Source organism: Venturia canescens, chromosome 5 (genome assembly GCF_019457755.1).
Source record: "Venturia canescens isolate UGA chromosome 5, ASM1945775v1, whole genome shotgun sequence".
NCBI lineage: Eukaryota > Metazoa > Arthropoda > Insecta > Hymenoptera > Ichneumonidae > Venturia > Venturia canescens.
Window position 1 is genome coordinate 21167068 of NC_057425.1, and position 13566 is coordinate 21180633.

At 40.7% G+C, this 13566-nt stretch overlaps 2 protein-coding genes across 2 annotated transcripts; one reads left to right on the forward strand and one right to left on the reverse strand.

Moving 5' to 3' along the window:
* The first annotated feature begins 4952 nt into the window (after nucleotides 1–4952).
* LOC122411047 (uncharacterized) lies at nucleotides 4953–8236 on the forward strand. The gene is made up of 6 exons (XM_043419561.1): nucleotides 4953–6678; nucleotides 6800–6985; nucleotides 7197–7308; nucleotides 7387–7635; nucleotides 7713–7795; nucleotides 7886–8236. The coding sequence occupies exons 1-6, from the start codon at nucleotides 6457–6459 to the stop codon at nucleotides 8039–8041; spliced, it is 1008 nt and encodes a 335-aa protein (XP_043275496.1). The 5' UTR covers nucleotides 4953–6456; the 3' UTR covers nucleotides 8042–8236.
* Nucleotides 8237–10991, reverse strand: LOC122411046 (putative nuclease HARBI1). Its single transcript, XM_043419560.1, has 5 exons — nucleotides 10628–10991; nucleotides 10139–10377; nucleotides 9711–10040; nucleotides 9102–9246; nucleotides 8237–8941 (listed from the first exon to the last, which is right to left on the reverse strand). Exons 2-5 carry the CDS (start codon nucleotides 10370–10372, stop codon nucleotides 8514–8516), a joined length of 1137 nt encoding a protein of 378 aa, XP_043275495.1. The 5' UTR covers nucleotides 10373–10377; nucleotides 10628–10991; the 3' UTR covers nucleotides 8237–8513.
* Between the last annotated feature and the right edge of the window lie 2575 nt (nucleotides 10992–13566).

Sequence of the window (13566 nt, forward strand, 5' to 3'; positions counted from 1 at the left end):
TCGATCCGGCATATGGGCTTTTCAAAACTGTACCCAAAAATGAAATTCCAAAAAATGAAAATGTACGAAACCTTAAGTTAAATAACGGTAAACGTCATGCCAGCAAACTCAAACCCAAACCGAAAAACCCAAACCCAAACAAACCCAACCCAAATCGTTGGGTGGATCCAGGGCACCTTCGATGTATGTGTGGAATTGTTGGGTGGGTTCGAAGCACCTTTGATGTGTGCGTGAGTGTGTGGAATCGTTGGATGAGTCCAGGGCACCTTCGATGTGTGTGTGAAATTGTTGGGTGGGTTCAAAGCACCTTTGATGTATGCGTGAGTGTGTGAAATCGTTGGGTGGGTCCGGGGCATCTTCGATGTGTGTGTGGAATTGTTGGGTGAATTCGAAGCACCTTCAATGTATGCGTGAATGTGTGGAATCGTTAGATGGGTAAAACTTTTATGTTCAATGTAGTTCGACGAATTGTGATTCGACGAATTGGTCTCGACGAATTGTTCTCGACAAATTGTTTTCGACGAATTGTTCTCAACGAATTTTCCCCAGACGCCATCCACGAACCCATTCGCACCTCATTCAGCACAGCTCCAGACACAGTATATCCATACGCGAACCCATCCGCACAGCATTCACAACTTCAAACATACAGCATCTCCATACGCGAACCCATTCGCACAGCATTCACCACAGCTCCAAACACACAGCATATCCATACGCAAACCCATCCGTACAGCATTCACAACTTCAAACACACAGCATCTCCATCCGCGAACCCATTCGCACCTCATTCAGCACAGCTCCAGACACACAGTATATATATCCATACGCGAACCCATCCGCACAACATTCACAACTTCAAACATACAGCATCTCCATACGCGAACCCATTCGCACAGCATTCACCACAGCTCCAAACACACAACATATCCATACGCAAACCCATCCGTACAGCATTCACAACTTCAAACACACAGCATCTCCATCCGCGAACCCATTCGCACCTCATTCAGCACAGCTCCAGACACACAGCATATCTATACGCGAACCCATTCACACAGCATTCACAGCTCCAGACACACAGCATATCCATACGCGAACCCATCCGCACAGCATTCACAACTTCAAACACACAGCATCTCCATCCACGAACCCATTCGCACCTCATTCAGCACAGCTCCAGACACACAGTATATCCATATGCGAACCCATCCGCACAGCATTCACAACTTCAGACACACAGCATCTCCATACACGAACCCATTCGCACAGCATTCACCACAGCTCCAGACACACAGCATATCTATACGCGAACCCATCCGCACAGCATTCACAGCTCCAGACACACAGCATATCCATACGCGAACCCATCCGCACAGCACTCACAACTTCAAACACACAGCATCTCCATCCGCGAACCCATTCGCACCTCATTCAACACAGCTCCAGACACACAGCATATCTATACGCGAACCCATCCGCACAGCATTCACAGCTCCAGACACACAACATATCCATACGCGAACCCATCCGCACAGCACTCACAACTTCAAACACACAGCATCTCCATCCACGAACCCATTCGCACCTCATTCAGCACAGCTCCAGACACACAGTATATCCATACGTGAACCCATCCGCACAGCATTCACAACTTCAGATACACAGCATCTCCATACACGAACCCATTCGCACAGCATTCACCACAGCTCCAGACACATAGGATATCCATACGCGAACCCATCCGCACAGCACTCACAACTTCAAACACACAGCATCTCCATCCACGAACCCATTCGCACCTCATTCAGCACAGCTCCAAACACACAGTATATCCATACGCGAACCCATCCGCACAGCATTCACAACTTCAGACACACAGCATATCCATATACAAACCCATCCACACAGCATTCACAACTTCAGACACACAGCATCTCCATACGCGAACCCATTCGCACAGCATTCACAACTCCAGACAAGTAGCACACACCAGACAAACACACAGCATTTCCAAATGGATAAAACGTACAATTTTTTCACTCTTTGCTCCATCCTTAAAGATCGGCCCAGTACACTGCAATGGTTGCGCGACGTAGACCTGATCCCGAGCACGCGATATTGTGCGAAACACAGAAAGAATATGACGTTGAACGAGTCGAGACTAACATGCGGAGAATTTATGTGTCAAAAGTACGGTAAATACAACCACAGCGCAACCGTCGCAGAAAGGACGTGGTTTGAGAGGTGCCACGTATCTGCAGGGACCTGTATTTTGATCACATATAGCTTCGCGATCAATCTCACCTTCGAACAAACTATCCGAGAGAGTAGTATAGTAGAAGGGCAACAAATATCCCGGGAGACCGTTGCCGATAGATTCTCCTTCTGTCGAGAGGTGTGTATGATTGCTCTCGACGTACAATTTGAAAACGAAGGCAAAATCGGAGGTCCAGGCGAGGTCGTTGAAATCGACGAGTGTAAGATAGGGCGGAGAAAATATGAAAGAGGTCGCGTCGTCGAAGGGTCGTGGATCTTGGGCATGATCCACAGAGGGCATCCTAATGAGTACCGACTGGAGATCTGTCCTAATAATAAAAGAGACGAGGAGACTCTGCTCTCTTTAATTCAAAAGCATGTGGCCATCGGGACAGAAATCCAGACGGATTGCTGGAAAAGTTACAAGAACCTGAGCGATCACGGATATATCCACAAAACAGTGAATCATTCCGAAGAGTTCGTAAACGAAGAAACCGGGGCACATACCCAAAACATCGAGTCGTCGTGGCGGTGGATGCGTCGATCGCTGTCACGGGGAGGCGTGAATAAAGACAACATTGGCGACCACCTTTGTGAGTTCATGTGGCGCCGTCGAATAAAGAAGATGAACATAGATCCGTTCACTCAACTTATTCGAGACATCAGGCTGGTGTACCCTGGTATCGAAAATTAAGCTTCTTCATCCGACAGCACCACAAACTCACAAAAGTGAAGGGGCAAATTGTCTTTATGCACGCTTTCCCGGAACGGAGAACCACACATCCATTATCGCCAAAACTCAATATTTTGAAGTCATGCCCCGGTTTCTTCACTGACGAATTCTTCAGAGACACTGTTGTGGATATAACGTTTCACAGTATTCAAATCATCTCCATCATTCCAGCATCGTCTTGATTTTTATCTCGATGATCGGACAGATCTCCATACGTAATTCATACGAATGCCTTATTCTGTGGATCACGGCCACAACCCTTCGACGACATGACCCATCGCATACTTGCTCCACACCCTTCAACATTCTTAAAATTCAGCAACTTCACCAGGATCTCCGATTACCACTTCATATTCAAATTGTACGTTGAAAGCGATCATACGCACGTCATGACTCCCGGATTGTTTGTTCGAATGTAAGGTTAATCATTAGCTTAAAGTACGAAAAGTACAGAACCCTGTTAATAGTGACACCTCTCAAATTCAGCGCCCCGCATGTTAATCTCGACTTCAGCCATTGATTTCTTTTTCCTCGGGATCAGATCGACGTCGCACATCCATTGCAAAGTAATGGAGCTAACATCAAACACACACAGGTACACTCACGCATACGCACACACAAAAACACACACACACGCACACAGCGGAGAGGGTTTTGAGTTATTACAAATGTGGGAGTGACGCCCCACAGTTCCTAATCTCCGCTACACACACATGCACACTCACACACACACACTCACGCGCGCACCCACACACACACACACACACACACACACACACACACACACACACACACGCACGCACGCACGCACGCACGCACACACACACACACACAGTGGAGAGGGTTTTGAGTTGTTGAAAATGTGGGAGTGACGCCCCATAGTTCCTGATCTCCGCTACACACACACACGCACACGTGCACTCACACACACGTGCACTTATCCACAAGAGACACACATACACATATGAACATTCGAATCACTCGCACACAAATGAAAAAAAATGTATTTTGATTTCTATTACACATTTAAAAACTAGTTCTATTGGAATTGGGGGGGCTTCGCCCCCTGGACCCCCCTTTTACTTGTCCCACCCACCGCAGAGTACGTTACATTTTGGCACTAGTAAAGCGCGAAACATGCGTAAAATTGGCCGCGCCAAATCGTCCTGCTTCAGTTTGGGTTCAGGTTGGTTTGGTTTTTTTTTGGGTTTGGGTTTTTTAGGTTTGGATTCTTCTCGGTTTGAGTTGGTTTGGGTTTGAGTTTGTCAGTTTGGATTTGAGTTTGCTGGCATGACGTTTACCGTTACTTAACTTAAGGCTTCGTACAAATCCATTTTTTGGAATTTCAGTTTTTCTGTTCTTACACATTATGCTCTTTTTCTCAGAAAATAATGATTTTACAAGAAAAATGTATAAGACAAAAAAGATGTATTTTTATAAAATCTACAACTTTTGTCTAAAATATTTTCGTCTTCAATCATTATTTTCCAAAATAACTAAGAAAAACCTCTCAAAAATCGTGTTTTTCTAATTTAAGGGGGGTTAGCTTCATTTGCGCCAATTTTAATTGTCAGATTCATGCTCAGAATGGCCAAAAACATAAGGGTACCAAATCCCAAGTCAATCGCGCATATGGGCTTTTCGGAACCACACCCTTCTCATTTAACCCTTCTTTTTGTATGTCGTATTTGATTTCTCAATTTATATTCGTTTAAGACGTAGTTCAATGTAAGATGCAGAATGTAAGCTAACAATACCGTTTTCTATTACACACGATTATTAGTTGAATCCAAAGCAACAATTTGTAACCACATCCAGTACAATAAACGCAATTAACATGTGACCAGACTTGAATAATTTTGTTCGTTATCACTCCCACCGGGGGGGGGATGTTCGGTGTCCGAGAGTTTGGCATTACCGAGTGGGGAGTCCGTTGGTGGCCGCGTTTGATTGGCTCGCGTTGACAGTGATGCCGGCTCTCGAGCGAGCCAAGCGAGAGCATTGGGTTGAAGGGCAGTGGTTCCGGGTCTTCGGTAGAGGAAACAACGGAGCGAGAGGACCCGAGGTCCTCTCACATACAACGCACACATTATACATACACGCAAGGCGAGAGGACCCGAGGTCCTCTCACATGCGATTTATCAACAAGGCGAGAGGACCCAAGGTCCTCTCACATACGATAAACCAATACAAGGCGAGAGGACCCAGGGGGTCCTCTCACATACCCTTCCAATACGAAGGGGGAAGACCCGAGGTCCTCCCTCCTTCAGTTTGATAAAGAAGCAGAGATCGAATAAAATTGAATAACGAAGTAACTTCGCACTGAAGAAGCTTCGACCATACATTTATCATAGCTTTAGTATGGTTCAACGGTACTCAGATAAATCTGAATTACGGATGAAATTTGACCGCCTAAATTGCCCGAACTACCTTAAGTAAGCCTTAATCGTCCGAACATCCAGTCCAATTCAAACATTACGGCGCTGAGGATTCCTTCGGTTGCCCAGATAGACAGTTTCCAGCGCGGTGACGGCACGATGACTGCGCGGCACGGTACGCGTGCCGTTACATACGTGTTATGTCTGTCCGAACATGACTGATTTCTATCGCCACGGCGTGCTTCTACCGTGCCGTTACGTGCTGCATTCGCATACACTTCAGAAGCGGCACGGCAACAGCACACAAGCGTCACATGATACAAGCATAGATGTTACCGAGACTACACAGTAGCGGGATTCTGTAACTCGTTATGCCTATAACGAATCGGAACGTTATGGTAACGATAGCGACGTCTGCCGAGTGTAACGACAAACGGATAACGACAGTATGATTCCGTAACTCCAAATAGCGTTGCCTCGACGTTACAGAATGCGATAACGAAACGTCGTTATTTAACGTCGTCGTTACGTTTCAAGCCTTTGCGGAAGTGACGTTGACTACGTGAAATAGTAAAATCTTTCGTTGGTTGATGTTGAGAACCACCGGCATTTTAGTAACTTTTTATAAATAACTAGTAATCGTCGAATGGGAAGCATTGCTTACAAATCGTGTTTCTTTGTGCCTTTCATGGTTTTTAATCTCAATGGTGCCTTTGTTGTTGCATGTACTTTGACGTGATTTTCGATATTTATAAGTAAAAAAATTATTTCATTCGACAATAGCTCCACAATCGCAGTAAGTAAATACGTTTGTAACGAAAATATTTAATACATATATTACAATATGACAGGTAGAATTGTAGGTTATACATACGTATTTAGGACCGAGTTTTCTATCACCCGGTGAATTTTATTAGATTTTATCTTATAGTTAAAAGTCTGTTATCCGATGCTACAACCTGCAGGTAGAATTTTCCTGAAAATGGAACAATCAGCCGTAAATTCGTAGTTGGTATATATATATATATATTTGCTTAAGTACATCAAATCAATCAAACGTGGTTTCAATATTCTTTTAGGAACAAAATGTGTACGGCAGTAGGTGCGAGGAAAAGGCAAGCAAAGGCAACCTCATCACAAATCGATTTTATGGTCGATTATTTTATACAGAATCCCCATGTTGCTACAGGGAAATTCCAAACTTTGCACGGTAAATTTGATTTGTCCGCTTCATGGGAGAAGTTAGCGGAACAGTTAAATCAGATGTGGAACGATGGAAGAACAAAAGACGTGAAGTCATGGAAATCCGTAAGTCATTAGCGTTATGTTTTTATTGAAAAATAATTAATACATGAAAGGGATATTTCAATATTTCCCGTCAAGATTTTTCTACAGCTCTAAATTATGTACATATAAAACATTTTTATAGACGTGGCGAGACAACAAAACATTGGTATCTCAAAAAGTGGCAAAGATACGTGCCAATCAAGCTGCAACAGGAAATGTTACGGGTCCTCCTGTAAAACTAACCGAGCGCGACCAAAAAATTTTGGGCTTAATGGGTCACGATTACGTTGAAGGTGTTGAGAGTCCGGATGCATTCCCAGAAGAACAGGTAATAATATGTCTTTGAAAACAGTTGTAACCACCTTCTTGGTGCAAATATTCGCAAACTCCATAAGTTATTGAGTTGTGTGGTAGAAATAGAGTGTCAACATTTCAATAGTATTTTAAACGATTATTTCTTTCACAGCTTGAAAGTTTGTAGATACTTCAACAGTAAAATTGATAAATCGATACATGATTCTCTTCTTTAATTATTTCAGGCCAACGCCATTGAGCTACTCGCAGAGGGGGACGAAGATATATTGGAAATCGGTGCTAATTCCTTGACAGTGCGTAGCAACAGTGATATCAGTGACAGCACCCATTATACTAGTTAGTAAAATTTTCAACTTTCAGAATTGACTGAAACTACTTTGATGGCAGAACAAAGCATATACTATTCCATTTTAGATTATGACCAGCTGGACGACCTATTAGAAGGGACCGATGAAACTGAGTTGTTTCTGATAAAAAACAAATCAGTGAAAAAGCAAAAAACGGCATTAACAGCAACAGACGCTCAAGCAGCTGCTCTATCCGAACCGTGTCAATCATCGAGTCCGCAGAAACCATCATATGCACTATCAACATCCGACAAAAATTCAAGTCGCCAAAAGACCCCAAGTCGACCAGGAAGAGTCACAAACGCCATAAAGCGTTGTAAGTACGATTATAGTCATTCATTCAATTGTCACAACGTACAAAAACATGCGTACAATTTTTGTTATATTTTCAAGGTCCCAATAGGCTGGGCATACAGTTGCAAGATGCACGGGACGATTTTGTGGATCTAGCTGAACGACAAATTTCGTGCATGGAGGTAAATAAATAGTACAGGTCTTTGATATGCTTATTCTTTTTCTAACAAATTTGTCGTTTCAATCAAATTTTAAAATTGTTATTTTTTTAGATGTTTGCTAAAACTATGCAACAAATTGCGGACAATGACAAAGAGAGGAACGAAATTTTTCGTACCTTGGTCGAAAGTCAAAAAACTCGAGACGAGGCATTTTCGCAGCTCACTGTTGTAATAAAAGACTGTGTTGACGCTTTAAAAAGGAATTGAAATTTTTTTTATCTAAATAGAGTTTTTTGTTTATATAGATGTTTTATATTTAAATCATTAAGAATTTTATTGAAAGTTACTTGTGTAGTGTATAAGTTTACATAGTTCTTTAACCTCAGACTAAAGTGCCATATTTTTGATATTATAACCAGCTCGATGCCAAATATTAAAAAAATGGAAACAAATTACAATATATTCCAAATCGTTTTTTTATTTTCAAAACGTTCCTTTCAACATTTTAATACAATTCCGGCAATACGAAGCATCGCATACATATGACAATGAAAGTGTACATGGATATTTATAGTGAATTTCATATTACAATTTCGTTATGTACAAGCGCGTTCCACATTTTTTGTTACAGTATTTATTTACAGTAAAAATAATGCATTTGATGGCAATAGCTACAAATCGTAGTTAGTAATTATAGAATGCCAATAAAAATAGAAAAAACATAGTTCATTCATCGTGCTCATCTATCAATATCTTGTGCATCGCGATAATGAGGGAATTTCTCCCTCATAATTTGCCGTTGGATCCTCAGCGCTACAGCGCGTGGGCCTCTTTGAGGTAAATCGTTATCGAAATCTATATCAATGTTTTCATTTTGACGATGATCAGCTATCGCTGCTTGAAATACTTCGTTATTCAAACGATGTTGTATTCTCATATTATGCAGCACTGCACAGGCATTAACTATTTTTGAAGCGAATGCTGGTTCATACATAAGCACACGCTGATAGGAAAGACATCTCCATACAGATTTGAAAACACCAAAGAATCGCTCAACAACATTTCTTGCCTTACAAAGCTGCTGCGTGTATTGAAATTGTTGAGTATTTTCAGGATAATTAGCCAAGGGTGTCATGAGCCATGGTTCTAATGGGTATCCAGCATCACCTGAAAAATATTTTTATCGTTACAAATGCTTTGAATGTATATGTGAAGAAAAACAAATCATTTTTCAGAAGTTACTATTCTATGGAGATATGATGTAGCTTTTAGCAGTACTATAAAGTACGCAGCATTGAAGCAAATACCTCAACGCGGTGAAACTTACCAATAAGCCAAGTTTTTCGTTCGCCTCGATTGTAATGAAATTCCATAGCTCGGCGAATTGGTGATATGCTCCAGATGTATGCATCATTGCGAGCACCTGGGAACCTTGCGTTGATATTGAGCAGTTTTAAATCTGGATCAACAATCTGAAAACATAAGTTTGTGATGAAATAGTTAGACCTGACCTTTAAAGCGAGCTCTCAGTAAGTGTTAAAAGTATTTGTACACGAAAGAGTTACAACAGTGATCTTCAATTCCTCAATCGAATCTTTGGTATTTTTCACCTTTAATTTCTAAAAAGTAATAAATAACACCACTTTCAACAAAATCATAATTGCTTTAGTAAGAACACAATATTAAAATGAAAATAGTGATCTGCCATAAACAAAGATAATGAAACTATTTTAATTACACCTATTCTGTTCATTAATACATTTCAAGATCTTTTTTTTCAAAATTAAAAAAAAATGTTTATCAAAATTCGGGCGCATGGTGACCTCTAAAAGTTTCGCTCCGCCAATTTCTGTATTTTAATGTATTGAAAGTTTTGCTCACAAGTGCAGGAATACCTTTTACTCTCACAGTATGGTTGTTATGAATGTATACTTACCGCTTGAACGTTCAATGAATGTCGACCATGGTGATTAATAAATGCTTCTTCATGTATCGAAGGGCCAAGAATGTGAACAAAAGTGCAGTCTATAGCACCAATAGCACCTTCGAATGGCTGTGCAGCAGTTGAAAATTTTTCGCGAGCTCGCTGTCGATCTTCGTTGGTCATTGGGAATTTTACCCACCTACGTAGCAACCGCAGATTTATTGCCTCAGTTACAGCGTGAAGGCAACGGCTTGTTGTTGTCTGACTGACATTGAAATGAAATTGATTGCCGACACTCCTTTGATAGTTGCCTTGCGCATAAAATTGAATGGCAATCAATACCTATCACAAAATTTTTATACATTTCATTATTTCGAACAAATAATACATCAATCCTATTAATAATATCAATTAAAAAAATACTTAATCTCAAACTTTACCTTTATTTGTGGGCTCAAGCCAGTACTTCGTTCACTCTGTAAATCAGCTTGCAACTCATGTGCAATGCTGTGTACAAGTTCTGGAGTGAGACGAAAACAATCGATGAATTCGTCTCGTGATAAATGAAACGGGTTCTGAGCATCTCTTAGGCGTCTTCTTTCCACACGCCGTTCTACTCGACGTACTCTCTCACCAAGAAAAGCCAATTCCAGAGCCAAAAATTCTACGGCCATATTCACTGGAAATTGTAGAGATTGTTTAATAAAATGCAAAAATCGAAGAACGACAAATATTAGACCGTTTGCATTATTAGCGATTGTATGAAAACAAAAGTTTCATTACAATATTCACTGAAGAGAAAAAATTTCTTGTACAGAATAATATTTATAGGTTATGTCGGATTAAAAATATCTTAAAAATGTATACGTGTACTAATTAATGATGTTTCATCCATCGTATGTATTATTACAAATGTACTTTTTACTTACCGATTTTTTAAAAATGCTATAATTGTAATCCTCGAAAAATTTACGCTACCGTACGCATTGTGGATCACAGTTTCACACTCTCTCTCTCGATGCTACGCGTGCGATTTTTTATGCTTTCAACAGCACTTTATGTCGTTATGCTATAACGAGGGGGTACCTAGGCCTCGGTATGCTGGCAAACCATAACGACATCGTACCGACGTTTTGCGGTATGAATAACGATAAAACTCGTTATTCTTGGTGTACGGAATCGCGTTTGTCGTTACAGCGACCTCTCGTTATTTCTCATACCGAAAACTGTCGCTATGAGCGCATAACGATAGTATAACGAGTTACAGAATCCCGCTACAGTGCCGGCACGGTGTGTACGCTCTGTGGCGTCGAACGCTGGAGCACTGAGCCTAATCGGTGCTGCTACCGCCCATCATCTAATGCAATGCAGCGCTTCGCTGTCTGCAGGGTCGTTGAACGGTTGAAATCATTTTTCAAGTCTCCATTCTCCATACGAGTCAAATGATAAAAGTTCTAAATTGATCTATTCGATTATAATTTTATTACATAGTATCAATTTTTCATTTATCGATTGCAAAAAAAAAATTTTTTTATTTCAATGCTATGTAAACAATTTTTTTGCGGTTGGTTGATCAAACTTTTCAAGAACTGATAGATAATTCAATAATTTCTTCAAATGAATGAGGCATCGGAATGCCGTAACCAACGACAGAAATAGTACCAGCCAGCTCTGTCGCTTAATACATAAGTCTTACTCTATATTGTAACGGAACCAATACCCACACAACACACGCAGATTATACCTCACACACCACGGCGCTCCCCGACGCACACGTGCCGTGTTTACGGCTCCGAGCAAACGGAGAAAGAAATAGAAGACCCAGAAATCCGGATCAATCCAGATTTCCCCCGAAAGTTATTGTACCGAACGAGTATATAAAGCGAACCGGCCGGCACGAAGGAATCACTTTCTTCCAGGACTCGTTACATGCTTTCTAGCAACCTAATCATCCTCAAGCTAAGTATCAGCATTGCGCCTGACGCCCAGCAAAACGACTCCTCTCATCCACATGCGAAGTACTCGTATCGCACGAACGCCTCGCATATCCAAAATCCTGTAACGCCGCCGACTAATGTATTAGCATCGCGTCTAGCGCATATTCGGTGCTTCAAAAGAAAAAGGAGGGACGTGGTCGTACCGCACGATTGCCGAGCTCTGTCCTATCCTTTTAGCATCACGCATATGTGCAAGCATTACGTCTCGTGCATATCGGGTGTCCCAAAAGTGATAGGGTGGGGTAAGCGAGTACGCAATTACAAGCACCGACACTTTTTCTCAGGATACGGATTTTATCATCTTGTGAGGTGATAAAGGATCCGAGGGTCCACCTGTGTTGTCCCCTGAGTATGCCCAGCTCATAAAATCGACATGACTCAACACCATGTACTGGCATAGCGTCCAGCGCAGGAGTAAAGTCCTGACGATATAACATAAGATTAAAGGGGCCTAGAGGACAGCAATTATCCTGTAGAGATATACGGTAAAAACTCGACCTCGGCTCATGCACTACTAACCAGATAAAAAAAGAAATCATTTTCTGACGCGATCTATCTCCGTCTTTGGCCGCTACGGACCGGTGAAGTCCCGCTTAGACTAATCAGGATCTCAAATCCCCAAAGAAAAAAATATCTTAATCTCTTCATTTTGACTTTTGTTTTTTGGCCGCAGGGGACCGGCGAAGTCCCCCATTTTTTAGAAGCTATAAAGCAATCAATCAAATTTTCTACGAGGCTCGCCTTCAGCAGCCCTCGCATTTATTGATCAGTTCATATTTTTCCAAAGTTCAAAAAGCCGATGATGAAACTACCCAAAGAAGCGTTTATTCGTGGAAAGGGAATCTGAGGCATCAAAAAAAAATCGTAATAATAATATAATCACAATAACAACAATAAAACGTCACTATCCTCAGATCATGCCGATAGAGTCTAGTACACGAAACCCCATATTCCACCCTCTGCCATTAAAAAAGAGAGATTCGTTACAATATGTATCGTGGCAAAGTCTTGCTTTAACAATCAGCTACCTTCAAAATGAATGCGTTTTTTATGAGTATTCTCTCCCGAATCAATTATCGCTAAATATTTATGCATGCAATTTACCATTGAGGGATTCTTTGTCGAACTAAAACTTACTACTACTCTATGTGAATTATTTCAGATTTTTAAATTCATAATTTCAGAAAATACCGTTTTTTTTTAAATGAATATATCTCAGAAACTTGAAGTAACTAAAAAAAATGTTTTCACATTAAAGTTGTAGTTTTATTCGTGTTAGCTTTTGAACGGACGATTAAAAATAATTTTTACGTTCTGGTAACGATGATTTTTTAAAAAAAAGGGGGAATTATTTTTTTTATTCAGAAACAGTCATTTTTTTGGCTAAAAAAATTACAGAGTTTTCCAATTTGTTTGACGATATTGCAAAATAATCGCCAGAGTGGCACGGATAGAGGCTCTAGGATAAAAAATGAAATCACACAAATAAATTTTTTCATACAGGTACTTCGATCCGCACCACTCTGGCGATTTTTTCGCGAGTTCGTCAAAAATACTGAAAGACTCTGTAATTTTTTCAGTCAGAAAAAAATGGCTGATTCTGAATAAAAAAATAATTCCCCCTCTTTCAGTAAAAAGTTATCGTTACCAGAACGTAAAAATTATTTCGAGTCGTCCATTCGAAAGCTAACACGAAACTACACCTTTTAAGTGAAAACATTTTTTTTCAATTACTTCAAGTTTCCGAGATATATTCACTTGAAAAAATGGTATTTTCTAAAATAATGAATTTAAAAATCTGAAAAAATTCACATAGAGTGCCTTTTAGTAGTACTTTGATATAACCTGTAACGGTACGGTTTCTGTCAGAA

Excerpts from the sequence above, each read along its gene's own strand:
- LOC122411047 (XM_043419561.1), top strand. The coding sequence starts at position 6,457 with ATGTGTACGGCAGTAGGTGCGAGGAAAAGGCAAGCAAAGGCAACCTCA. Across the intron at positions 6,679-6,799 it reads ACGTGAAGTCATGGAAATCC|ACGTGGCGAGACAACAAAAC; the intron begins GTAAGTCATTAG and ends ACATTTTTATAG. Across the intron at positions 7,309-7,386 it reads TGACAGCACCCATTATACTA|ATTATGACCAGCTGGACGAC; the intron begins GTTAGTAAAATT and ends ATTCCATTTTAG.
- LOC122411046 (XM_043419560.1), bottom strand. The coding sequence starts at position 10,372 with ATGGCCGTAGAATTTTTGGCTCTGGAATTGGCTTTTCTTGGTGAGAGA. Across the intron at positions 10,041-10,138 it reads GCTTGAGCCCACAAATAAAG|GTATTGATTGCCATTCAATT; the intron begins GTAAAGTTTGAG and ends ATTTTGTGATAG. Across the intron at positions 9,247-9,710 it reads ATTCATTGAACGTTCAAGCG|ATTGTTGATCCAGATTTAAA; the intron begins GTAAGTATACAT and ends TTATGTTTTCAG.